The 25,190-nt window shown below is 52.0% G+C and overlaps 12 protein-coding genes and 1 non-coding gene across 13 annotated transcripts; 7 read left to right on the top strand and 6 right to left on the bottom strand.

Moving 5' to 3' along the window:
• Positions 1-210: 210 nt before the first annotated feature.
• Positions 211-1,398, top strand: AtWU_05708 (putative metallo-beta-lactamase domain protein; the record flags this gene model as incomplete). The annotated part of the gene is made up of 3 exons (XM_035500818.1): positions 211-353; positions 499-1,135; positions 1,204-1,398. The coding sequence occupies 3 exons, from the start codon at positions 211-213 to the stop codon at positions 1,396-1,398; spliced, it is 975 nt and encodes a 324-aa protein (XP_035356711.1).
• Positions 1,399-1,559: 161 nt separating this feature from the next.
• On the bottom strand, positions 1,560-2,426 carry AtWU_05707 (uncharacterized protein; the record flags this gene model as incomplete). The annotated part of the gene is made up of 1 exon (XM_035500817.1): positions 1,560-2,426. One exon carries the CDS (start codon positions 2,424-2,426, stop codon positions 1,560-1,562), a length of 867 nt encoding a protein of 288 aa, XP_035356710.1.
• A 468-nt stretch (positions 2,427-2,894) lies between these two features.
• AtWU_05706 (putative haloacid dehalogenase-like hydrolase) lies at positions 2,895-3,938 on the top strand (the record flags this gene model as incomplete). The annotated part of the gene is made up of 5 exons (XM_035500816.1): positions 2,895-3,019; positions 3,087-3,119; positions 3,183-3,392; positions 3,470-3,641; positions 3,714-3,938. 5 exons carry the CDS (start codon positions 2,895-2,897, stop codon positions 3,936-3,938), a joined length of 765 nt encoding a protein of 254 aa, XP_035356709.1.
• Positions 3,939-4,152: 214 nt separating this feature from the next.
• AtWU_05705 (zinc knuckle domain protein) lies at positions 4,153-6,065 on the bottom strand (the record flags this gene model as incomplete). The annotated part of the gene is made up of 2 exons (XM_035500815.1): positions 4,153-5,025; positions 5,082-6,065. The coding sequence occupies 2 exons, from the start codon at positions 6,063-6,065 to the stop codon at positions 4,153-4,155; spliced, it is 1,857 nt and encodes a 618-aa protein (XP_035356708.1).
• Positions 6,066-7,815: 1,750 nt separating this feature from the next.
• Positions 7,816-8,584, top strand: AtWU_05704 (ORMDL family protein; the record flags this gene model as incomplete). Its single annotated transcript, XM_035500814.1, has 3 exons — positions 7,816-7,948; positions 8,119-8,477; positions 8,537-8,584. 3 exons carry the CDS (start codon positions 7,816-7,818, stop codon positions 8,582-8,584), a joined length of 540 nt encoding a protein of 179 aa, XP_035356707.1.
• Positions 8,585-10,182: 1,598 nt separating this feature from the next.
• On the top strand, positions 10,183-11,022 carry AtWU_05703 (metalloprotease m41 ftsh; the record flags this gene model as incomplete). The annotated part of the gene is made up of 1 exon (XM_035500813.1): positions 10,183-11,022. One exon carries the CDS (start codon positions 10,183-10,185, stop codon positions 11,020-11,022), a length of 840 nt encoding a protein of 279 aa, XP_035356706.1.
• A 29-nt stretch (positions 11,023-11,051) lies between these two features.
• Positions 11,052-12,419, top strand: AtWU_05702 (metalloprotease m41 ftsh; the record flags this gene model as incomplete). Its single annotated transcript, XM_035500812.1, has 1 exon — positions 11,052-12,419. The coding sequence occupies one exon, from the start codon at positions 11,052-11,054 to the stop codon at positions 12,417-12,419; it is 1,368 nt and encodes a 455-aa protein (XP_035356705.1).
• Positions 12,420-12,751: 332 nt separating this feature from the next.
• fetC (putative ferrooxidoreductase Fet3) lies at positions 12,752-14,596 on the bottom strand (the record flags this gene model as incomplete). Its single annotated transcript, XM_035500811.1, has 1 exon — positions 12,752-14,596. The coding sequence occupies one exon, from the start codon at positions 14,594-14,596 to the stop codon at positions 12,752-12,754; it is 1,845 nt and encodes a 614-aa protein (XP_035356704.1).
• A 933-nt stretch (positions 14,597-15,529) lies between these two features.
• On the bottom strand, positions 15,530-16,890 carry AtWU_05700 (FTR1 family protein; the record flags this gene model as incomplete). The annotated part of the gene is made up of 4 exons (XM_035500810.1): positions 15,530-16,094; positions 16,160-16,605; positions 16,679-16,800; positions 16,860-16,890. The coding sequence occupies 4 exons, from the start codon at positions 16,888-16,890 to the stop codon at positions 15,530-15,532; spliced, it is 1,164 nt and encodes a 387-aa protein (XP_035356703.1).
• A 2,048-nt stretch (positions 16,891-18,938) lies between these two features.
• AtWU_t148 lies at positions 18,939-19,022 on the bottom strand. Its single transcript is given in 2 exon segments — positions 18,939-18,973; positions 18,986-19,022. It is a non-coding gene; the product is annotated as a tRNA-His (tRNA).
• A 388-nt stretch (positions 19,023-19,410) lies between these two features.
• On the top strand, positions 19,411-21,351 carry AtWU_05699 (uncharacterized protein; the record flags this gene model as incomplete). The annotated part of the gene is made up of 2 exons (XM_035500809.1): positions 19,411-19,519; positions 19,577-21,351. 2 exons carry the CDS (start codon positions 19,411-19,413, stop codon positions 21,349-21,351), a joined length of 1,884 nt encoding a protein of 627 aa, XP_035356702.1.
• A 556-nt stretch (positions 21,352-21,907) lies between these two features.
• AtWU_05698 (calponin homology domain protein) lies at positions 21,908-23,778 on the bottom strand (the record flags this gene model as incomplete). The annotated part of the gene is made up of 2 exons (XM_035500808.1): positions 21,908-23,549; positions 23,612-23,778. 2 exons carry the CDS (start codon positions 23,776-23,778, stop codon positions 21,908-21,910), a joined length of 1,809 nt encoding a protein of 602 aa, XP_035356701.1.
• A 646-nt stretch (positions 23,779-24,424) lies between these two features.
• On the top strand, positions 24,425-25,104 carry AtWU_05697 (uncharacterized protein; the record flags this gene model as incomplete). Its single annotated transcript, XM_035500807.1, has 3 exons — positions 24,425-24,497; positions 24,562-24,678; positions 24,752-25,104. 3 exons carry the CDS (start codon positions 24,425-24,427, stop codon positions 25,102-25,104), a joined length of 543 nt encoding a protein of 180 aa, XP_035356700.1.
• Between the last annotated feature and the right edge of the window lie 86 nt (positions 25,105-25,190).

The raw sequence follows: 25,190 nt of genomic DNA, 5'->3' as shown, positions 1-25,190 counted from the left end.
TATCAGTTCAGCTGCAGACCAGCAGCAGCTCAGCTGAGGTTCAGCTCGGCGATCCATGGCTCCAGTACATGCGGGGTCAATGCGGAGAACAGCTGATGTTCTTCCATACATTTAAGCAGTGAATATCTCCCATTTGGTGGGTGTTTCGATTTTGTATCTCTACATTGTCAAATAACTGCAACCAGATACATATACAATATTATTATCGTCATGACTAGTGATACTACTACTACTACTATTAACCCCCTCGACCTCCCCATCTGCACCACCTGCGGCACCCAGTTCTCAACCCCCACGCCGCCAACTCCATGTCCTATTTGCGATGATCCCCGTCAATATCTCCCTCCAACTGGGTATATACCTATTCCCCCATTCTTGAATACACTACACCCCCACTCTATCCCTATACACATCCATACTCACCACCACCACCACCCACAAAACACCACCCACAAAACACCACACAACATACTAACCCACCACAATAAAAACCAACAGACAAGACTACACCACCCTCCGCGCCCTTCGCGCCCCCACCCACGAACCCCAACTAAAGAACATCCTCGCCCCTCTAAACCCCAACCCCAACACCACCACCAACACCAGCAATAAAATCTACACCCTCCACACCACCCCCAAACACTGCATCGGCCAACGCGCCTTCCTCCTCCTCACCCCCCATGGCAACATCCTCTGGGACTGCATCCCCTACCTCGACACCGAGACCATCACCAACATCAACGCCCTAGGCGGTATCTCCGCAATCATCATCTCCCATCCGCACTACTACGCCACGCACTTAGTCTGGGCGGAGGCGTTTAACTGTCCGGTGTATTTGTCCGGGGAGGATAGGGAGTGGGTTATGCGTAAAGAAGAAGATGATGATTCTGGAAAGAAGCAGAGGCAGATATTCTGGGACGGTCAAGAGGTAGAAGTCCTCCCCGGCAGCGGGGTGATAGGAGTCAAAACAGGTGGTCATTTCCCGGGTAGTTCGGTGCTGTGGTGGAAGGATGAAAAGGTGATGTTTTTGGCGGATACTATTGGGACGATTCCTAGTGGGGTTGGGGATTATGGCGACAGAGGGAGGAGGGAGGGTACGGCGTCGTATACGTTTATGTGGAGTTATCCGAATATGGTATGTCTTCTTTATCAGTTCTGTCTTTTTGGGATAGGGTTGCTAATGGGCTGCTGGTGGTGGTGTAGATTCCCCTGCCGCCGGATGATGTGCATGGTATTTGGAAGGCTCTTAAACATACGGAGTTTGATCGGGCGTATGGGGCGTTCATGGGGATGGATACGGTTGGGCATTGCAAGAAACGGGTGTTGGTTAGTGCGAAGATCTTTGTTCGGGCTATGGGGTATTTGGACCATGCGATTCATGAGGAGGAATGTGCATGATTGATTGATTGGATTACATATTTGCATTACACAGTACATACTGCATGGTCTTTATTGGCGCTTCTGCATCTGCATCTGCACTTGCACCTGCATCTTCTGCCCCAGATAGCTCCATCGAGGAATAACATCTTGCATTTCCATTCCTCCCCCAAAGCTGCTTGCTACACATCGGTAAACGGCCTCACTGAGGTCCGTACCGCTGTGGCCTCGCTGGCCCCATTGTTGGCACACTGCGCCGTGGCTAACGAGCTCGGCTCCAATCCATCACTGATGGGAAACGGTCCCGGATAGCTGTCTGCCGTGCGCGTCTGCTGCAGCTGTGCCATATCCAACGTGACCTGCTCAGGCTGCGACTCATCCGCCAAAACACTATCCATCGACCACGGCCGACTCAGAATGCTAAACCGCAACCTGTCCGACATGAACCCCGAGAACCGCACCCCGGGAAGCATACCCTGCTGCGGACTCGAACAGTTCGAATTCGGATCACTAATCGACAGACTTCTCCGGACGATCGACGAGTAAACCGAGTCACTAGGAAGCGGCTGGTGGCCCAGGAAGTGCACGCTCGCGCGCGTGCTCGTATGGTCGTCAAACCCCCGGTCTCTATCGGCAATAGCGAGCTCCAAGCTCCGGGTAGGCGCGCTGTGAGACAGTTGAACGACCCGCGACGGCACCGGCATGAGGGGAATGACCAGACTGGAGGAGGGGACGCTGTCGGCCGTGGTGGGTCTATCGTCTGCGCAGGAGAAGCCTGCGTTGGAGGGCAGACTGGTGTTCACCGAGGTGCTGCTCTCGGGGATGATTTCAAGCAGGATCTGGATGATATGTTGCTCTTTGCGACTGATGGCTTGACCGACGTAGCTGTAGGGATATCGGGGCGAGCTGCGTCGTACCCCCGTGAGGCGTGCCAGCAGGTTCAGGAGCTTGATGGTGAGGAGAGTGCCGAGGAGGGCGAGCACGGTGCGGATATTGATGGCATTGAGAATAGGATCGCGATGAGCTGGATGGTGTTTCTTGGCTGACATGGTGGCCGGCAGGAAGATTTATACTGGATGCAGGGTGAAAAAAAGGATGAGGACTGCAGGGGAGAAGCAGAGATAGATCATTGTGAGGTGTCAGACTCGGAGATATGAGTGTGGAAGTTGATGATGTATGGAGTAAGAGGAAGGTGCAACCGTTAAACCTTGACAATCTCTTGTGGAAATTATTCTGATGTAAATGGTGCAGATATAATGCAGTTCAGAAGTATTGCAGTATGGAATGGAGTCTATAGTAGCATGAAGTATAGAACCGAAACTAGTAATAAAGGAAACCCAACTTAAGTAACTCCGCATGCCAGTCTCCACTCCATCTTATCAGCCCATCAAACCACTTCCTTCTTCAACGTCACTTCTCCACTCTACATTCCTCTGCTTCTTTTCTTCCTCCCTCCTTGCCTTGATATCTTGTCAATGTCCATCTCTAATCCAGCCCTACGCATTTCCCGTTCCCTCATGGCATCCCTAAACAATTATACTCTCCGTCAACGGCGATTCGCCCCTCTCCTCCCCTCTTCTGCTTCTTCCTCCTCCGCACCCCCACTCCGCGGAATCGTCTTTGACGTCGATGGCACATTATGGTATACCTATACCTACCCTCAAGCTACCAATCTCACTACTAATCAAATATAATATAAATATATATAGCCTCCCCCAAAACCACATGTTCTCCGAAATGCGGTACTTCCCCCTCCTCCACCCCCACCCTACACTACAATCCATCCTAACAAACAAATAATCTAGACAAGCCCTCAACATCGCCCCCAAAGTCGACATCCTACACCACATCAGCCGTCTCCCGACTCCCGAATCGCGTCTCGAAGCCACAAACAAAATCAAAGCTATTGAGCGCACCGCCATGGAATCCCAGCAGCCTCAACCGGGCTTGGTCGAATTGATGGATTTCTTAGAAGAGAGGGGAGTGAAGAGGGCTTTGTGTACGAGGAATTTCGAGTATACCTCCCTCCCTAGAGATTGTTTGTGATATGCAATAAAAGAAGGCATATGATACTAATAAAGATGTGGTGTAGAGCACCCGTCCTCAACCTCCTCAACAACCATCTCCCTGCACATGTCTTCCTCCCCATTGTGACACGGGAAACACCGGGGTTGTTGCCCAAGCCGGATCCAGCAGGGATATTGCATATTGCCAGGGAGTGGGGGGTGCAGGATGAGGGGGGGATGGCGGGGGGGTTGATTATGGTATGATTTCTTTCTTTTCTTATTATTACTCTGTTTAATTTCTGATTGAGTATTTGAATGTGGTCGGTGTAGGTCGGAGATTCTCTCGACGACATGACAGCCGGACATACCGCCGGCGCAGCGACCGTGCTTCTGCTCAACGACCATAATGGACATTTGAAGGACCATGCGCATACGGATCTCTGTATCGAGCGACTAGATGAGTTGATTCGCATTCTAGATGAAGGGTTCGTGGGACATCGTGGGGGTGAGAAGACCCCTACGTCTACGGATAATGCCGTGGAGAATGGCGTATAGACTATTACTGTCCTGTCATCCTGTACACATCACGTTGGATATCTATAGTATCATCTCATCTGTACATATAATGAGCTCTAAGCTATGGGCTATGATCTAACACACACAACTTTTGAAACATGCAACATCAAACGTTCCACCCTCGGGGTATATATACACACACAGGAAACGCCAGCGTCAACGAACCTGTTCATAACGATAGAAACCCACCCCCTCACAGCCGATACTTATCCCATGCTTTCTTCGCCGCACTCGGTAACGGTCGATACGCATCCCCACCACCACCACCACCTCTCTTCCCACCACGACCTCCTCCACGACCGGGATTCCCACCTCTCGACGGCGGCCGACTACCACCACCACCGGACGACTTCCCCCGTCCACCACCGCCCTGCCAACTATCCTTCCCACCTCTCCCGCGCATGGAACGAGGATTCGGCGACATCGAGCGCTGCCTCGACGGGCCGAAATCAGATCTATCGCGATACCCATTACCACCCGAAATATGCTTATTCCCTCTACCGATTCCGCTTCCAATACGGATATTGCCGCGGCCGCCGCGATGGACAGGTGCACGTCGATGAGCCATCATGTCGTCGCTGTCGGAGGAAGGCGGGCGATGGTCGGCGCGGCCGCGGATTTTGAGACCTCCTCGGTTATTACCATTATTGTTGCTGTTGCTATTATTGTTGTTGTTTCGTCGATGGTTGACGACGGAGTTGATGTTGGTGATCATATTAGGGTCAATGCCGCGGACGGTCCAGGAGGAGGAGAGTAGGGTTCGGGTGGATGGGAGGGAGGGACAGTCGCCGATGAGGTGGCGGTTGCTGGTGCAGTGGGCGCAGGAGAGGGAGACGAGGACGGGTTCGGAGTCCGGGCGGGTAGTAGTGAGCTTCCACATCAGGTCGCAGTCTTCTTCGATGTGCGTGGTAGAGCCGCATAGTTCGCAGGGGAATTCGCTGGAAGAGCCTTTCAGTGCCGATGGGCAGTTGTCGTCGTCGTGGCCGCGCGCGCGACACCGTTGGCACCGGCGCCAGGTCGGACAGAAGCTGCTTTGGTGCTGGTTCCAGGCGCCGCAGTGTATGCACTACATGGTTGGTTAGTTGGTGGTTGTGGGGATGATGGGGAAGGGGTGAGCGTTACCTCTCGGGACGGGCAGACATCTGCGAGATGGCCCTCGAGTAGACATTCTGTGCAGGCGATGGGAAGTTGGAGGTCGATGGCGTTGACGTCGCGGTCGTAGAAGCGGTATTTCGCTTGGACGTCCATGTCTTCGCGATCGAGGTCGGCGAGGGTGGAGGGGGCGGTCGGGTATTTCTTCGAGAAGCGGAGAAGCGCGTCCTCCTTGGATTGGTTTGTGGAGGTTTGTCCGTTGGTAGATGTTCCGTTGGATACTGGTAATGCCTCAGGGTCGTAGTCGTCGTCGCCGTCTGGGGTGATTAAGCCATCCTGGTCCTGACCGAGACTTTGGCCGTTCCGTGACCCGATATTCAGCAGGATGGAATCGTCTGCTTCCGAACCCAGAGACTCTGAATCATCTGAGTCGCCGGAGAGCTGCATCTGACTGGACTCGTCTGAAGCTTCCTCCTCATTCACTTCACCCTCTTCAATACCATCGACTTGAGCGGGCTTTGATGCTTCCGGTTCGTTTTCGCCTTGGGACGAGACAGATTCACTGCGACTGCGCCAGAATTTGTCGTTGACAGAGTCGAACTGTGACGTAGGTTTGCTCTCCTCTGGCTTCGCGCGACTGCGAAGCGATGTCCGAATCGCACTCTTGCTGCCTTTATTCCAGCTCGCCGGCGGCGCGGGCGCGGACTCGGTCTGCGCACCATCATCATCATCATCATCACCACTGTCGGACGACCCGTCGTCACTGTCGGAACCGGAAGACGAGGTAGCGTCTACATCAACACCAAGTCCCGCTGCACTAAAGGTAGCGCCTTGGGGGACAAAGTCGCGGACATTGCGAACGTCGGCGGAACGACTGCGGCGACGCCTTTTCCGCGGGTTCGGGTTGGGATCGTGGGAGCTCTGACGCGAGGAGTGGCGGGAGCCGGTTGTCTGAGCGCGGGGGCCGACGGCGGCGGTTCTGGAATCGTTGTCGTCGGATGGAGAATCGGGCATCCTGGGAAGAAGACAGGAATGGAAGGGGGAAGGAGCAGGAAGTTGAGGCGTTTGCTTGCTGCTGCAAGATTCGTTTCGGATTTACCTTCAGATTTCGCGGAGAGAATTTTACGGCGGGTGATAGGAGCCACTTGTGCCATGTGCAGGTATTGTATCGTCACGAACGAGTATCAGCATCACATCATTCATCATCGTTATTGCTTCTGATATTCATTGTTATAGACTGATGGCTGTCTGGTACAAGTTGATGGTGGAGAGGATTGGGAGACAAGCTACGTAATGAGCTGCAGTGTCTGGAAGGGGCACATATTGTGGCTTTTTTTTCGAGATATTTCGATCTTGGAGACGGGCCGGTCTATTCCTCGGACTCCTACGAATTGCTGATTGTTGTTGATCTTCGTCATGACGCGAGTAAAGGATGGCTGTGTTGGATATATCCAGTTCATATGGGTCCCCTCAACGAGAGACGGGCCTATCAGGAATCCTAGAGATGCGTTGGTAACTCAGATATGATCACCGAGAGGATCTTAGGGGATCAGCTATTGGCATTTCCTAGGGAAACCCTGGATTAAAGCGACAAATGCCATGTGATTAGTGCAAAACGATCCGATGTTCGCGACCTTCTCAGTTTCCAAGAGATACATTTGCTTTTTTGCTCCGGGATTAACGGAGTCGGAATATTTTATGAGTGATTGTCAGGGCGTGGACAATGCAATGAGAAGATTTATCATCTTATTGGATGATAGCAAAACGGAGTATTCAGCCATTGAGACTGAGATGGTTACTACACGCTTCCGAAGCTGTTCAGCAGTAGATAGACTATATGGTCACTGCAGCTAATTTGTGTGGACACTAGACGAACCTAAGTAAAAGCTCTCCGCCAGTACTAACTGCAGTATTTTGTTAGTAGATGCTGACAACGAGAGGCTCGTAGATTGCGTTTATCCACTTCAGTCTCATCCTGAGTCAGACACTCCCAGTAAGATTTCATATGTTCGTGATAACCAATCAAGGGAATATGGAATAGGAGAAAACCCTTCATAGATAGCATAGATAGCAATATAATCATTAATTAAGGTCTCGAATCAACCTAGACAGGAATGGCATTTGGTTGGTGCAGCGATGGTGTGGTCTAGACTCTATCTAGAACGATGGGATGCAGCAAGCGTCCCGGCTATTCTTAGCCACGCCGACAATTAGTTTGAAGTTGAGGATCTGCTCGGCTGCCCCTCGGGATGTCGGACTGCTGGCCTCTTTTATTTTTTTTTTCTTTTTGACTTTTTTCCTTCTTCTCTTCCATTGTCTTTCGTTTGAGATTTTTTCGATTCTCTTTCTCATCCTGCAAGTCATCCACTCGCTTTTTCTTTCGTGATATTATATTATCTTAGGGTCCAACTTCATTCTTTGGCCCGGCGGTAATTTACCCCCTGTTCCGGTAATACGGAGACCTGCTCCCGTGACCAACACCGCCGCCGATCGTCTTCAAGATCGCCTCCCAGTCGAAGTCACTCCAGTCTCTCGGTATTCCAGCCAGCTTGCTCTCTCGTTCTCTCGCCCGCGGCGTCCTTTTTGACCACTCTGCCATTCTCTCACGACCATTTCCTCTTCATTCCTGTCACTTGATTCCTCCTCTTTCTTCGCTCGATCTCCGATCAATACCGCCAAAGTGTCTTCCCTAATCGTTCCCCGTGCCATCTCCTTCCCCCCGGACGTCGACGCTGCGTCGCGCCGGTTGACCCCGGACACCACCATGGCCCAGGGCAAAGCTGGACGGAGGAGACGGTCGAGTAGCATCATCTACCAAGAGCCTCCCGAGTCCATTGAGCACACCAGCGACCAGGCTGCCCTGCCCAATTTGAATGCGAACTGGGTCAACGCCAAGGGTGAGTAGTGGCCACCTCCATCTCCACCATTTCCCCCCCCCCCCCCCATCATCACCACTCCGTCGCTGCAGAAGGAGGGGTTCGAGTTCCGGCGGGGACTTGTCACCAGCATATGTCCCCATGACTTCCATGACACCCCCAGTGGCTGACCACTTTGTACTACCGTTTAGGAGCCTGGACCATTCACTTCGTTCTCATCATCGCCCTCAAGATCTTGTTCGACATCATTCCCGGCGTCTCGCAGGAGACCTCATGGACGCTCACCAACATCAGCTACATGTTCGGTTCTTTCCTCATGTTCCACTGGGTGCGGGGCATCCCTTTTGAATTCAACGCCGGCGCGTATGACAACCTCAACATGTGGGAGCAGATCGACAATGGAGACCAGTATACCCCCACGAAGAAGTTCCTCCTCTGCGTACCCATTTGTCTCTTCCTCCTTAGTACACATTATACCCACTACGACTTGACGTATTTCACCATCAATTTCCTTGCAACCCTGGGAGTTGTCATCCCGAAATTGCCGTTTGTATGTTGCTGTCCTTGCTTTCTGTGGTGGGTGAGTCACTTGCTAACTGATGTGATTAGTCGCACCGTCTGCGAATAGGTCTCTTCTCTGATATACCCGAAGAGTAGCCGCTATCTTCTCTTCCTCTTTCCTTTCCGTTTCCTTTTTGGCTTTATCTACTTGCTTTTATTCCCTTACACTTAACCTGTGTGTTATTGCTTCTCCCTACTAAACTACTACTTCCCGTTCTTGATAATATTCTCCGCTTGGCGTCGCTGTCTCTTTTCCTTGCCTCTCTGTTCTTTTAACGTTTTGCTTTATCCCAAATCTCTCTATCGTGCTCGATTTCGTGGGTCTCGTATCTCGGCATGCAATGGGCAGACAGACCCGTCAGTCTTGTTTCGGAAAACGAAAAGAATGGAGGAGGCAAGGAAAAGGGGAAAATGTGGTTCGGTTTATAGAAAGGTGCTGGCGTGAATGGGGTATGCGGAATAGATGAAGATAAGGCGAGGCCGGTCTGATTGTTCTGGACTCTCTTCTCATCACTACACTCTATATAAGAAGATATTCCTTATGCTGTGGTACTACCTGTAGACCTGATATGGCTGTCCGTAGGCAGCAGTCCGCCATTGATGGCGTGATCTTAGCGGAGTAATTCATAGCCTCTTATTAGACTCGAATTCGGCTGGCAGTATGTAACTCTGGCTACGTGATCACACAGCCATGGGAACAGCCGAGATAACCTACTATAATACTCGTATTCATATCGTACTCCTCTTTTGACCCGCAAATCCACAAGCCCATCAAACAACAGTGAAGTGGTTTGTCAGACAGACAACTGTCCCTTGGCCTGCTGTTATCTCCCCTGAAAGAAATCAGCAATCCTCAATCAAAGTAAGAGTCCCACGGTGAATACTAGGGTCCGAGCAACTCATCGAGCAATAGCCATGTCCAATGGCAAGAGTTATCCAAATTGTTTACTCGTCCATCGAGGCCTCCCTTCCCTTCTGACGATCTACTGTAATATGATTGAAGAAACCATTTTACTGTATAATGTTTCCTTTGGAGGGTTAACGCGACGCGCCAAACAACTGGATAGTACATAATCGGTGCACTGCACGGTTACACTGCCATGATGCAGCTGATCAGACTTGACAGGAACTGTTACATGAAGTGTCAAACAGTGATCCCAGCAATAATCGGAAGATCAGAGTGAACGAATGCATTTCGTGCCCAATTTGGATGAAGACTAGATTAGCAGGCCACGTGGGTCTTCGGGGCAGTCTGCTGCGTCTGTAACTCCAGTGAAGATGATGGAGAAGTAATCTATGATTGATGGATATCCCAACAGTCACACTGTCGTGAGTAGGGTAAGATGGTCTAGATGTATGTGCCAAGGCGCCGAAAGCTGCACAGTTGGTTCACAGCAGAGCGGAGAAAGCGGTCTCCTAAAAATGAACTTGAGCCCCCCAGGTGGAGACTTTGTTCTTACTATAACTAACCCACTCCCTCTCATCTCTAGAGGACATGCCCTTTGTGGCTTTCCTCTCCCATACTGCAGGTTGTAAGTGGACTGAAACATTTGTTTGTTTCTTTCTTTCACAGTCCCACGTTCTATCAACAATTGGTCAGCAGTACCGCAAGTTCTTGTCGGCCCTGAAAGGGATAGATACTACTACTACGTCTATTCACAACCAACATACCATTACCTTCTCTTGCTCGCGCCATGGAGCATGATGTGAATACATTGTTGGAAAGAATCCGCCAGGCAGAGCAGCGAATCATTCAGGCAGAAGAGCGAATCAGTCAGGCAGAGCAGCGAGTCGAACCAAGCACCCTTCTTGGCCTTCTCGAAGGATGTCATGAGCTTTCTCTTGCTATACGTGTTGAGGCAGATGCCACTTTAACAACCCAGGGTGACCCAACGAACCCTGTCAGTAGAATCCGGCCTAAACGCTTAGTACCTTGGGAAGGGTTTCCTGCCTCTCAAGAGACCATCTGGGAAGCATTCGATAATGAAGGCCCCGGTTTTTCCACGCATCGCGCTTTCGCGTCCAAGGATCAACTGGATTTCATCCGGCAAGACATTCAACCAGTAAGGTCCGAACTTCAACTTGAATACTTCCAACGCGAAACTGTGGATAGATTCGTACGTTCAATTCTAAAAGAGATACACAACAACGACAGACTTCGTCTGCGCTTCAAACTCCATGGACATATTAGTTTAGAGGACCATAACAATGCCAATAACATGACCTCTCCCCTCGAAACGTCAATGCAACAGCTTCGAGTAGCAGAATCGATGCCACACGTACCTTCTACTCGAGGCAGAGCACGAAGTGCACAGCGGCCGATCCATCGGAGACGACGTAACCGTCGGGCTGACCAGTTCTGCGTCTATGTAATATCAGACGATCAACGAGTGCCCGTGTACGCTGTCGAACACAAAGCCCCACATAAGCTATCGCTGGCTGAAATACTCGCCGGCCTCCACGAGATGGACTTGGAGAAAGATGTCATTAGCACGGATGGAGATAGCTTCGAATACCATGCTACTGGCTCGTAGCAGCAGTAATCACCCAGCTTTTCTCATACATGGTAGACGTGGGAGTCCAACACGGCTATATCTGCACCGGGGAGGCCTTCATCTGCCTTCGCATCACCGAAGATCCATCGGTTGTGCAATACTATTTGCTCGTCCCCAACCGTGATGTCACTGACGAGGATGAGCTTCGTCTACACCGAACAGCAGTTGCTCAGGTTCTGGCCTTCACGCTCAACGCCGTGCAAGCTGATCCTCCATCTCAGGCGTGGTACGATGCAGCCGATCATTTGGACACGTGGGAAGTCGAATATCTGAATATCTTGAAACAGATACCGGAATCGGTCCGCAAAGAGCCGCCGTCTTCCGAATATAAGCCCCCGTCGTGGAAACCCGTGGATCGGTCTCCGTATATGCTACGACGGCGTTGTCAGCCTGACTTCCAGCCGTCACGGAAAAGCAAAGGAACTGACGATGAGGATGAGCATGGAGACGAAGCAGGAGCTCCTTCAAGCCCGCCTTCCCCTTCTCCGCCGCCTAATAATGCCTCTAGAAGGGCTCGAGGCGACCGAGGGCTCGGGCTCGGGCTCGGGCGAGGACGACGACGAGGACGAGGGCGAGAATCCCAGAAAGCTTGCGGGTGCACGCCGAAAAGAGCCGAAAATCCAAAGAACGCGATTCAAGACCAGTATTGCACGATGAAATGCCTGCGTGGTTTGGCTAAGAAAGGCCCTCTGGATCCTCAAAGTCCGAACGTCAGAAGACACGGACATGGTGTCCACAGCATCAACGCTCGTGATTTGACGCGCCTCCTGTCTGATCAATTATCACGCGATCGGGAAATTGGTTTCGAGCAGCTACACATCGTCGGTAGGACTGGTTTTCTCTTAAAAGCCACCTTATTATCTCGTGGATACACTGTGGTTCTCAAGGCCACTAGCGCCGAACAGCTTCCAAGCCTCGGGCAAGAAGTCAAAGCCTACCATCATCTCCGCTCTCTTCAAGGTACACATGTTCCGGTATGCGTGGGGGATTTTGCTCCGCGCGTTCGGTACTGGTATCACGGCCAGTTGATGGCGCATATGCTTGTTTTAAGCTGGGTAGGTATTAGAGCGAACAAGGTTATGACTGAGCAGACTGCCTCTTCTTTCCGAGAGCAGTGCAATGAGGTCTTGGAAAAGATCAGTGCGTGTGGTGTCATTCATAGCGACCAAGAATGGCGCAATATACTTTGGAATGAAGAGACTGGCGGCCTCGTGATCATTGATTTTGAGTCGCCTCCAAAAATCTCTGGCAGCAGACGGGAAATCTTTCGGGCAAGACAAAAACCAACATCTCGGTTACCATTAGGTGAATTACCGGGCAATCTAGTAGCCCAGGAGTCCACTTTTCCCAGAAAAACAAGTCAACCTGGGCAATAAGGGTTGGCCAGACCACCCACTGCAAGACACGGCGATGAGTATATCGTCGGCTGGCTTCTATCGATTGCATAGGGGTGGGGAGGCAGTCCGACTTCCTTATATTGATACGATTCATGCTGGCCATGCATACCCTTTCCCTCTTAGATAATTATTCTATGCCCATCTTGTGGGATTTACGAGTTACGAAGATGACGATAAACAAGAGTCCTTACACTTCTAATACATTACATACTTTTATATCCTATCTAATTCATCGGGTATCTGATGCAAACCAGAGCATCTTCTCCAAACCCCCTTATCCAAACAAAACAAAAAAATAAAATGTAAAACAACTAATCCTCATGCTCTCTCACCTCCTCCCTCCTAGTCTGCACCTGACCCCCACCCTTCTTAATATCCGACAATCCATAGAAAGCAATCATGCCCATACCCAAGAAAGCACTCACACACGAGAACACCAGAGCCACAATACCCCTAGCCGTGAAGCCACCAGGCAACCAGGCAACCTGCTTATTCTGGCCCGTAAGATCGGTATAATCCTTGGTATTACCGGCCGCATTACCCGCCGTAGCGATACCCGCCGCCTCACAAACCTCATAATGCTGCTGAGGGATAGTAACGCTAGACTGAATGGCCAAGGGGGCCTCAATGAACACCATAGCCAGACCCTGCGCCAAGTGCCAGTCAATGTGGCAATGGAAGAACCACACACCGGGGTTATCGGCCTTGAAGCGCACAACAAAGTAACCCTGGGGCGGAAGCACAAAGGTATCTCTCCGGGGCGGGTACTCCGGGAACGCGGTGTGGTTCGAGGCATTGTAGGTGATCGGATCACCGTCGGCGTAGTCATAGAAATGAGGACCATACGGCGGGTACCGATCGATCATCTGGAAGGCATGACCGTGAAGATGGAATGGGTGGGTACCGGTGTCGCCGTTGTTGAGGATGATTTCGACGATTTGGTCCTTCTCCAGCACGACGGAGTGCGTGTAGTCGCCGTAGACAGTGGCATCTGTGGCCTGGTCGCCCGCGGACATGACGGTGTAGAGGGCGGGGACTTTGGGAGCGGTGTAGGAGATGTCGTTGAGGAAGGCGTAATCGGCGCCGTCGTCGAGGACTTGCATAGTGACAGTGAGATCGAGGGAGATGTCAGGGTTCTCGAGAAGGGGCATTCGGTCATGGGGGACAAGGCCCATGTCGTCGTAGGGGTTGAGGTCTGAGCAGTCGGAGACGGTCATGACGGCTTGCTCGAACGCGGCGCTGGAGTTGTACTCGAGCCAGTTGGTCTGGTTGAGTTGCAGGTCTGAGGGGATGGTGTCGAGCAGTTGGGAGTCGGCGACCATGACGATGGGGTAGTTCTTCTCCGTGGAGTTCTTCATCGTCACCAGGACGGTGTAGCGCTGCGCGGCGGAGATGTAGAGGATGTCTGCTTCCGCCTCGTCGGTGTAGATGCCGTCGACTTCGACGATGCGCATGGTGTGGTCTTCTATGTAGAAGTACTGGGCGACGAAGGCGCCGATGTTGATGAGACGGAAGAGGTAGGTTTTTCCTGCTTCCACGGGGATTTTGGTGTTGAGGGTGTCGTTGAAGAGGAAGGAGTCCGGGATGGGCTCGGCGCCGGTGGGGTTATCGACGGTGATGAAGGTCGGGGCGATGGTCTCGGTCAGTTCGTGGTACCAGTCTGTCATGGTGATGGTGAGGTCCTCGTCGTACTTGTCGGCGAAGTAGGAGGAGTTGTCGTGCACGATGAGGGCCTGGCGGTAGCCGTCTGGGTAGCAGTAGTCGGTGTGGCAGTGGTACCAGTACGTGCCGTTCTGGTTGACGGTGAAGTTGTACGTGATGGAGCTGCCCGGCGGCACAGGACATTGGGTCAACATGGATGGGCCGTCCATTTCCGTGGTGTTGGTTTGGTACATGCCGTGGAAATGGATTGAGGCGCTCTTGTCGCCGAGTCCATTGTGCATGTTTACTACGAGGCGGTCGCCCTTGTCGACCTCGATGATGGGCAGGGGCCATTGATTGTTGATGCCGACGACTTGGCGATCGGCCAGGCCGTCTGGGTTGGCGGTCACCCAAGTGACGTTCCAGTCATAGGTCACGGTTTTGGCCTGGCATTGGGCGATGAAGAAGAAGAAGGTGGCGGCGAGCCAGGGGAGAAGACGGCTGGGGAAGGCCATCTTGTCTGTCTGTCTGTCTGTCCTGTCCGGGATGAAAGGGCGGACGATGAAGGACGAGAGAGAGGGAGGGAATTTGCTCGGACAAAGAAGGAAAGAGAAATAGGGAAGGGGGGAGGTTCTACGTTGGGGGTTCTATATACCCTGGGCTGGAGGCCCTTTGGGGGTTTCAGTTGGCAGGGTGGAGTACGAAAGTAAAAAAGGTAAGATGAATTAAATGACTAGTATGACTACTAGATACTATGGATCAATCATCCCACTTATCAATCAGTCGGGCCGCCGGATGAAGGTAAAATGAGGAGGAGCCATCCACGAATGCGAGGCTTGAGACGAATCAGATAGCCCATCTGATATTGACTAGTACTACCGAATACTGGGCTGTACGTGAGGAACGGTTTTCTACCATCGCCCGAACTGGTAGATTTCTCGGAGTCCCACCCAGCATGCAGTCCCACAATAGCTTGATCCCCAGTTCAGGTAGAGAACGCCGACTTGGCATGGCTTGGCTATAATATCTCCGACAATGAAATGGCTTAAAGATGGCAGTCGAACAGATTTTTTCTTTTCCTCATCATTTGCAAGCGAGCAGATGGTGTCTTGTGCCCCCAATCTTATCAAACTGTCTGGGCGTTGGCTTATCTGATGCTGGGTCCGGTCGCGCCAAGAGCGGGTATTACGCTAGTATTCTTGCGGTAATGTGTTGTATGATTTAATTACGATTGCCCTACTTTCATTTACTACGCAGTATCATTCTGTCTTCCTCTGGCAATTTGCGGAACTGGCGCCTATTATTTTTCTTGGTTCGTCAAGGAACCATAAAGCCGCCAGATGCGATTACAAATTATAATCTACTTACATTACCCGCATGACGCGGTTCAATGAGAAAACCCCCCGCTCCGTTGTCTATACTAGCAGTCTAGCACCATCGGTCTATCGCTACGCAGCCCTAACCTCCGCCTCCCTCACAGACATTGGCCCTCCGACACCAGTCTCCTTCGCCTTGCCACTCTCTGCAAAAATCCCCGACTGCTCCACCGGCTCAACGCTCTCTTCTTCCACTGGTCGACGAAGAATGGTTGCTATCACCCGGGCCTTGAACGCCTGGTAGCGCGCAATCATCGGGTCAATAACGGGGATTGCACCACGCCGCTCCCGATACAGCATCGCAGCATAGGCGAGCATCACGCAGAGCCAGAATAGATTATAGCCAATCACGGATCCGTATGTGGCAGAGTTGGTCCAACCCAGCAAGGCGTTGAAAATGCCCCATCCGCCGCCACCTCCCAACTCGGGGTTGCAGCAGTTAACGTGCCAGATGCTCTGTCGGATGTCATAAGACCCAGGGCCCGACCCCGTTTCGGAGGCATCCCCGCCAATGATACTGTTCCATGCGTGGTTTTGGAAGTACCATACACCGCGGGAGAATAAGCCCGCGGCTACCAGGTAAAGGAAGCAGGTCGAGACAATTAAGAAAAATTGCATGGTCGATTCGCTGCCTCCTCTATAACATGTGATGTCTGCATTAGCTTGTGTCATCTAGCGAGTAACGGTGCTTGGTTTACTTACCGATAAATCAGATATCCAACCAAGCATCCTGCAATGAGACCGACCACTACCGCCAAAGGGAAAGAGGTAGCTGGCAATCCCAATCCAACACCACCAACATACACCACTGCCTCCAGTCCTTCACGAAGTACGGTGATGAATGGCAAGATAAACATGACGTATTTCTCGAGCCACATCTTCACACGGCCCTTACGCGAGGTGTTGGTGTTGCGGTGGTGCTGAAGAGCCTTGGTGAGCTTAACCCGCCATTTCTCCTGCAGTTTGGACACTCGCAATAGGGCTACTCCCATGACCGCAATAATGAGAGATGCTAAAATTCCTAGAACACCCTCCCAGATATCTTCGGTGCTAGAGAATGTGTCCGTGCCTAGGCTGTAAAAGGCGCCAATCATGCCTGCGCCGACGCAGAGGCAGATGAATAGTCCGAGTGCGCATCCTAGCCAGACCTGGTGTGGACGAGACAATTATAAACAATTGAATCTAACGATAATGACATGTTGAAGCCGCGAGTACACTTACCTGTCTCACGAGTCGCTTATACGTATCGCCCCCGTCATCCCCGAGAGTCTGCTTCAAGAAAGCCAACAGCACAGACACAACCACGCTTGTTTCCAGACATTCTCGGAAGCAGATGAAGAACACTGGTCGCAATCAGTAACCTATCACTTCACGAATATCTGTTTTGTTGCGATGAACCTACCAGTGACAGCAAAGACCGGATTATTGCCCATATTGACGACGAAGGGAAGAAGATTGGCCCTATGAACGCAATACAAACACACGCGACAACAAAAAGTTATTTAATCAGATCATCTCTCGAAATACGAGATCCGCTGATTGATAAGTATTCACTCGCTTGGCGGGATTCTTCCGCTTTTTTTTCTTCGAGCCACATCCGTCTATCTTACCCCTCGCCGTAAAACGAATTTTTTTACAGGTTCCATCTTACCATACCGTGTATGACACATGCATCAGGTATGATATGATTGCTATTGGGGTGATGCGAGGTGGGAAGGGAGGATTTTCACCCTCACCGTGGTCGATCTTGTTTATCACCCCACGTCCAAAGAGCTGATCGGATTGGGTATCCGTCCGCTTATCATGACCAGATTGAGACATAGATCCATTCATCAACCACCCCAAACACACGTGCTGGTTGAGAGAAATGCGCCTATGGCGGAAAGTCTGGTTAGTTATTGGGTCTGTGGGATATGCGGGTCAATTATCAATCCCGCCGGGAATGCCAGGGTCTTTTTGCGGTGGTGAGTCGAGTCTCAAGTGAGACATCCGATAACTAGACTACGCCCCTCCAATCAGACCTACGGAGCATCGTTCAGACCAGCTAAATTAGTGGTATGGACCACGAGCATTCTACGAAGCCAATCTCTATCTGGATATTGTCAGTGAATGGCTGCCATCTGGCTCCAGTGACTTCGTATTGTGCACCCTGGGATGGTGAATCCCGTTCGACTGCCGAGATCACCAATGGGAATGCGGATCGTCTACCGGACGGCTCGCGCGCAGCTCCCTGCCTTTCTGGCTTATATCACCCACATCATACGAGGTACGCGGGGCATCAACTGGAAGGTTCATCCAAACTTCACCGACATTGCGCACAGGTTTCAAGGGGGCGCGGGGGATTCATCCCTGCCATATGTTGTCCCCACTACTGCTATAGAGGCATTCATTTTGGGGGGTACATACACTCGGCAAACGAAAAAAGAGAATGATACGAATGATGTTGGGAACGTGAATCCTCAAACGATTGGCTCAGGTCAAGCTTTTCGTGGCACGGGGTGTGGGTACTTCGGCCAAACTTTGTTCGGGCCCGAGCGAAAGGAGTATAGCTTCATGTTCCTGGACAGTCGGGCTGGTTGGGAAAGTGGCTGTGGATGATCCGTGGGACTGCCCACGGTCTGTTCAAGAAGATTCTGTCTGACTTGCCGTTCAGATAGTGGTGTCTGGTCATATTTTCCATCCATGTGACCTAACGGACGGTGGCTCTCCAGGGTGGTGCTGGGCAAGATAGCCAGTATGCTTGCTAATCCACGAATTGTGCTAGGACGACTAATCTGCTATAGAACCCAACTCCCTGTCTTGTGCTATGGTGGAACAGAAGTAGGCTTGGGATTCTTCCTGGATAGTATGATTGTCTGTCGAGTGGGTATCTTGGAAATTCATCGCGCTTGTGCTCCTACGGTGTTCCGTCCGAGCGTCGGATCCATGGGAGTAGCCAGCCACTAATTACACCACAGGTTACTAACTAACCTTTGTGCATATGACTTTAAGAGTTACCACTTAGCTCTATGAGGTGCTCGTTGCTTATCTCTCCTGGTTTTCGTGATTAGATGTCATATGGCTTTTCACTATCCTTCGGTGTAGTGGTGTAGCCCTTCTATATATAATCGGGAAGGTATTTAGACACACCAACCACTCGTACCACTAATACATGGAGTAATCATATAGTACTACTACCTATATATTCATTAGTTACTGTATAGACTGCACATTAACTTGTATATTAATATGGTGATGGAGGTTCATGCGGAATACTACGTATCTCGGTCCCTTAGCCCACAGAGACTCGGTGGCTTGAATGTAGCAATGGAAGAGAGACACTGATGAATGTAGCACAGTAACAGAATTGAAAGCAGAAAAAGAGCTATTATATTGTGGCCGCCGTAGACAAAGAACATGGTTTCGCATGAAATAGAGCAATAAATAAAGTGTATCGCACAAAAAGAAAAAAGAAAGCAGATCAGGCCCAAACGCCAATTGTTGGCGCTGCTGGGAATCGAACCCAGGTCGAAACGGCGCTGCGGAAAACCACAACGTTTCATGATGACCACTACACTACAGCACCCTGATTTGCTGAAAGTTGACTCATTATTATGCATCATATTCTATAAGTTAGCAATCATCAACTCTCCGCAGCTCAGAAAGTTTCAGGCTAGCACTCAGGATACTTGGTTTATCCCGTCCATTTCAACCAACCCTTCATTTCTCTGTTGCAAACAGTAGGGAACAAACCGAATTGGTCTCGCAGTGTGGACTGCCTGATTGTGGCCCGCATTGTCAGGCACCGCATCTGATTGGCTGGCACACTTGCTGCCCCGGCTGGGTTATCGATAAGCATAGTCGCGTCGCTTTCTTTATCGCTCCGCCATTTCCATTTCCATTCATCTCCATCTCTCCCTCATCTTCTCCACATCCTCTTCGTTTCTCTACCTCTCCCTTCACTCCCATCTTCTATGGCGGCTTCAGAACCTCTAGAGGCGAATCTGCCTGTTCATCGACCCGCCAAACCCATCCCGTTCGAGCTAGCTCAACATGCAGCCATCTTCTTTGAAGAGAGACTCTGTCCGTTTCCTCCGCATCACTGTTTCTTCTTTGTCCACATCTGACCTCCCGGTTTAGATACACAAGCTATCAATTTTCTACTGAATATCCTCACATCCGGTACCGTTGCCTCAGCGCCAGTATATACTCCACCCGTCCAGCAACTCGCCCTAGCCGCAACTCTCCTCATACACCCCTCCACCACCACGCGCGCAAAAACAACCGAGGAGGAAGAAGCACCCCTGGCCGCATTACGTCTGCTTCGACTGACCAATACCCTCGTCGGACCCATCTCTTCGAAGCTAAACGTTGCATTCTCTTTCAACCTACCCGATTTTCCCCGCCATACAAGACGACGTCCCGTGGCAGAGAACATTCCCCCACCCTCGGACCTATCTTCCGATGATACAAAACCCTTGAACTTAGACCTAGGCCAGTCTCTTTCCCTGTGGTCCAATGCAGAAGACTTTTGGCATGTCGTTGGCTGGGCGTTCAACTGTTCTGTTCGCCATCGTCCCCGCTGGACGTGGTGGCAGGTCTGGCTTGAATACATGTGTGATGTTCTAGAGAGTGATTGGAACGAACGATTTCGACAGTATAAGGAGGCTCACACCGGGAACACCATTAGTGAACAGGGACCACCGCCCTCCCCGAAGAAGTCCCGAAGGAAGAAAACGCATCATGACGATGATCCAGCCCTCCAGATTCTTAGAGAAAGCATCATATTCCGTTACATCCACGGAGCTAGCACCACGTACGGTCCATACCGGCGCATCGTCCGCTCCATCTTTGCAGACGGTGGCTCGACCTCTCGCAACGAGTTTCGCGAAGTCTTCGAAAATGAACTCAAATACGCAAAAGCTCACACCTCCACCAGCAGAAAGCGCAGCGCGCAGGTCAACATCGATGAGAACGAGTTCGGCGACTACCTCACGGACGATGATCCGATCGAAGATGGAGACTATGACGATGAAAACAAGGATATCAATGAGACGGACGCCAATTCCGACGAGGAAGTATATCCGTCTGTTTCAACCACCAGCAGGTCCAAACGCTCTCGAGAAAAACCCACCCCTCGGCGCGCACCCCAGTCCAAGCGCAGAGGCAAATCACTCGCCATAGGCCCCAACGGCATCAATACACCCCCCGGCCCATACGGCGGCTCTGCCCCAAGCACTGGCGCTCGTGTGCCCATAGAAGAGCTTCCCACAAGACACATCCCCTACATGCACGGCGACGTCGGCTTCTACGGAGGCATGCGCTCGCTCGGTCTCCGACAACGTCTCCTACAACTCCTATCCACCGTCTCCCAATACCTCCCCGACGACTTCATCCCCCTCGAAGACCTCTACCACCTCTACGCCGAAAACATCCGCCACCTGCCCCTCCCTGTATTCCAAGCCTTCATCAGCCCCTCCACCCTCCCCTACCTCTCTGGCCATGCCAAAACCACCCTCTGCGAGTTCCTCCTCTTTCGCATGCGCGAGACCGCCGCCCCCGACACCGACGACGAATATCTCAACCAAGCCAAGCTGGAACGATGTTTCCTGCCTTACGCGGCCAGCACAAAATTCATAGCCGATAACACCAAAATCTCCCTCATCCTGGAGTCACTGATCATTCTTCTCGCCGATAACGGCATGCTAAGCGTCACAAAAAGTCTGCGAGAAGCCGTTCATAAGGGCGTTAATCGCCGTTTCGACCGGTCCGAATACCAATCGCGGAAATATGTCCAGGAAGCTTACAGGTGGGCGGATGATATCGAGCGTGCGTGGTTGGAGGAGAGTGCGGAGCGGTTACAATTTCTCGTGCTTTGTATTCTGCCGTTCGAGGGTGATGCCACTACCACATGATGCTTGAGGTATTAAATTGTTTCTTCTTTTTCTTTCTTCTATTTGCATGCGTGTGTGATTGGAGTGAGCGAATCAATAGCAAGCGCGTCATGTTGCTTTCCTTGTTTTTTAAAGTATACCTTCTGTTTCGCTCGTCGACTCTCATACTGTCTTGAGACAGGATTTCGGCCATATTTCCTTAATGTATAGATAGTACAAATACCCATTTTAGTTGGAACTGATATGAAACTGAATCTGAACTTTGAGATGTCTATCGGTTTTTCACTCGAAAACTACTTATTCATTTATTCACATTTGATTTCCTTTTATTTTAATTTTTTCTTTTCCCGAACAGAAATATATTTTTGAACCGCGAAAACCAAACAAACTTCGCAGTTGCTGCACACACCACCGCACCAAGCGGTGCGAGGGGGATTAAAAAAGGAGGCAAAGAAAAGGGTATATCCACAACACAGGGGAGATAAACTAAAACCAGACAGGCAGATAAAATAGATAAAGGGGGTAAAAGAAGACACTAAACGAGGCGAACTATGAAAGGGCACACTCCACTTTATATTTACGGAGGTGGCCTCGGCCCAATAATCTGCCGCTTAGCGCCCGCAGTAGAAGACCCAGCCCTAGCTGCTGCCTCCTGTGTCTGGCGCTGGTTTTCCTCCCACTCGCGCTGACGTTCCCGTTCGCGCTCCATCTCGCGTTCCAGAAGGGACTTGGAAGCCCAGCCACCGGCCTTGGTCTTCTCTTGAGCGGCGGCGCGACGGCTATTCTCGGCGTCTACCTCCGCTGTGGTGGTGTAGTCCTGAGGCCGGTGGGCGGCGGGCTTCGGGGCAACAGGGGGTCGGTTGGATGCGAGGAATCGGTCGACCCGGCTCTCTTGTGTATAGGGGCTTTGGGATGGAGGGGTGTAGCTTGTGGGATCGGGGAGGGGTCGTGGAGGCATAGGGGGCTTCGCTCCGGTGGGGTCGGGCAAGGGGCGAGGGGGCGTGGATGGTTTGTCCTCGGCGGAGATGACGGGCTCTGGGAGGGGTCGCGGAGGCATGCTTGGGGGGATGTCTGATTCTGTGAGTGGCTCGTCGTGGTGCTTTTGCCATTCGGTGCGTAGCATGCGACGCTCTTGCTCGAGGGAAGATAGGTCGTAGCTGGGCTGGGCTGGCCGGGGACTGCGAGGCGGCGATTTGGTGGCCCTTTCTTGGATGTCTTGACGTTCGCGCTCGTATTGGCGTTCTCTCTCCTTTGCGCGTTCTAACTCGCGCTCGAGTTCGCGGATTCGTTGTCTCTCGCGGTTCTCGCTGGAGACTGGGGGAACGGGAGATGCTGCCGGTAGACTGGCTTGGTACTGGCTGAGGAACTGTCCGTTGAGACGGCTGTCTTGCGCCTCTCGTCGTTGAAGTCGCTCGCGTTCTAGCCTATCTTCCGTTTCTTTTTCTTCACGCAGGCGTTGCCGTTCCTCTTCTTCCCATTTGCGCTGTTGCGCGTCCCAGCGCTTGCGCTCCTCCTCGACTTGACGCCGCTCTTGCTCCCTCAGACGGTTGGCTTCCTCCTCCCAGCGGCGCTCTTCCTCGATGCGGGCACGCTCCTCTTCCGCTTCGCGCTCCTGCTGGAGCTGGCGCTCTGCTTCCTGCTTTTCCAAAACTTGCCGTTCTTCCTCCTCCTTTCTCCGCTTCTCTTTCTCCGCCAAGCTGGGAACACGCGGGGCAGCGGTGGTGATCTGCCGACGTGCACCAAAGGCAACACCCATGCTGCCCTGGTTTGCGCCGCCCATGTAGCCGTACTGGTGGATGTTCCAGGCGGGGGCCGTGACAAACTCATCAGACTTCTTGCTCCAGCTGCTGACTGGCTTCGGGGACCTTGCCGGGCTGGAGTGACCGGATACACTCGACTTGGTGGGGGTATAAGCGCCTTGACTGGAACCGGTGGCATGCGGGCTCAGAGTGGCTGCCTTGCTTTGAGGACCGAGAGCGCGAGGGAACTTGCTAGGCTGGAGAGCATTGGCCCGACGACTGAAAGACGTAAGACATTGTAGGACTTGTGCGGGGTCCTTGGCTTCGTAGAGATCGACGGTCAGGAAGACATCGTGCGGAGGGAGGCTGATGGGCTGCATTTGACATGCGCGAAGGAAGTGAGAGATGTTCTCCATTTGCACAAACGGCATCGAGGACTGCTTGAACTTGACGCCGGGGGAGACGGCCAAGTTGACCAGCCTGCAATATTGTTAGTGTTTTTGAATGGCCCTGTCTTTGAAGGGAATTCGCATTATTCTCACCTGCAGAGTGCAACGCCATCTTTCAAAGCATCCAGGAGATCTCCTGGCGGGAGCTTCTCGTGTAACACTTCTTCAATCCAATCGCGCACTTCCGCGGCTGCCTGCGGGGTATAGCGGGACAAGCGCAGACTGCGCAAGTCCTTGTCAAGCGAGGTGACGGAGGCCATCTTGTATTTGGAGCCGTCTCAATCAGAGCGTTTGGGACATGCAGACGAATTTAAAGGACCGTTAGGCAGCTTGGGCGCGAAAATATACGAAAAAGAATAAGGGGGAGTGGGTGTTTATAGTGGCTTTCCGGTGGGACGAACCGGCAGTACGTCACAGGGGTTCAGGAGGGGGGTGGAGGCTTATGTGAGGGCGGATGAACCGGAAGATCAATTCAGGGTCTAGATGAAGAGAAGAGGAAGGGATGAAGAAGACAGATCACCGGGGGATTATGAGGGATCAATGCAGAATATTAACCGAAGAGGCAGAGACAAAACAAAAGCAACGAAGCCAAAGTTGAAGGGCGAACGGAATGCGGCGTGGAATGGAAATCGAACACTCGAAGCCCGAAATAGAAAAGAAACGCCCAGAACAATACCGTATTTGACGCCCCGTGACCGCCCAATCTTACCGATGACGTCCCGTCTGCCTGAGCTTTCGGGTGTCAATGACCGCCCAATCATCGCCGCTTCAATTCATCTCGGCTTCATCATTTCGATGATCGGAACATCATCTTCCTCTTTCTCCGCGCCACTCTACCACCACTGCACTGCCTCAATCTAGATCGCATAGCCTCCGATCGACCACCATCCTCACTTCGGTATTCCAATGAGTCCGATCAACAGTCTGTGGTTCAAGTGGAAGGGCCTTCGCCTACCCTGGCGCAGGTCGTTCCTCGTCGGTAAGCTCATCTGCCATCTTCAATCCAGAGCTCCCCAGAAACTCTCCTAATACCTCTTCCTCAGGCACCGACCTACACGGAAACACCTTCTGGGAATTCAAGGACCAACTCAACGCCGGTCGCTTCCGCCGCATCGTCAAGACCGATCCCAAAACCCATCTCGCCGATGTCCAAGTGAGCCGTAAGTGGCACCTTCAGCTCTCATAGCATATCCCCAATAGCAGCAGCTAACACCGTACCCCCGGTAACTACAGCACAATGGCACCAATGGCTTCGTTATGTCCGCGCAGACCCCCCGTCCATCCAAGAACAACAACAAGACATCATCCGACAAATGCAAATCAAGGAATTAGCCCGTCTGGCCGATGAGCGCTGGGCCAGCAAACCATCATATCTGGATATGCCCAAATCCCAACAACAACCGCTCCCCGCCACCAACACGAGTGATGCGACGGTAGCACAAGCAAACAAGAGCCCTTCGGAGGATACGCAGACGGCAACTACCGAGGCTGCGAAGAAGAATGACCCCTGGGCGAAGGCGGCGGCCGGCGCTCCGGGTCAGAAGTGGCAGCCTGATTCGTGGAGCCCGACTGCGTCGAAGAGATGAGTGAATGAGGTGGAGAATTGCAGCTTGGCTTGACTTCTCCGTACTTGGGCCTAAATTCTCTCGCTTCAATCTGAAACACATATGTC

This window comes from Aspergillus tubingensis, assembly GCF_013340325.1.
Source record: "Aspergillus tubingensis WU-2223L DNA, scaffold_7, whole genome shotgun sequence".
Classification (NCBI taxonomy): domain Eukaryota; kingdom Fungi; phylum Ascomycota; class Eurotiomycetes; order Eurotiales; family Aspergillaceae; genus Aspergillus; species Aspergillus tubingensis.
The sequence above is the reverse complement of the archived record's forward strand: the minus strand, read 5'-3'. Positions and strand labels throughout refer to the sequence as shown.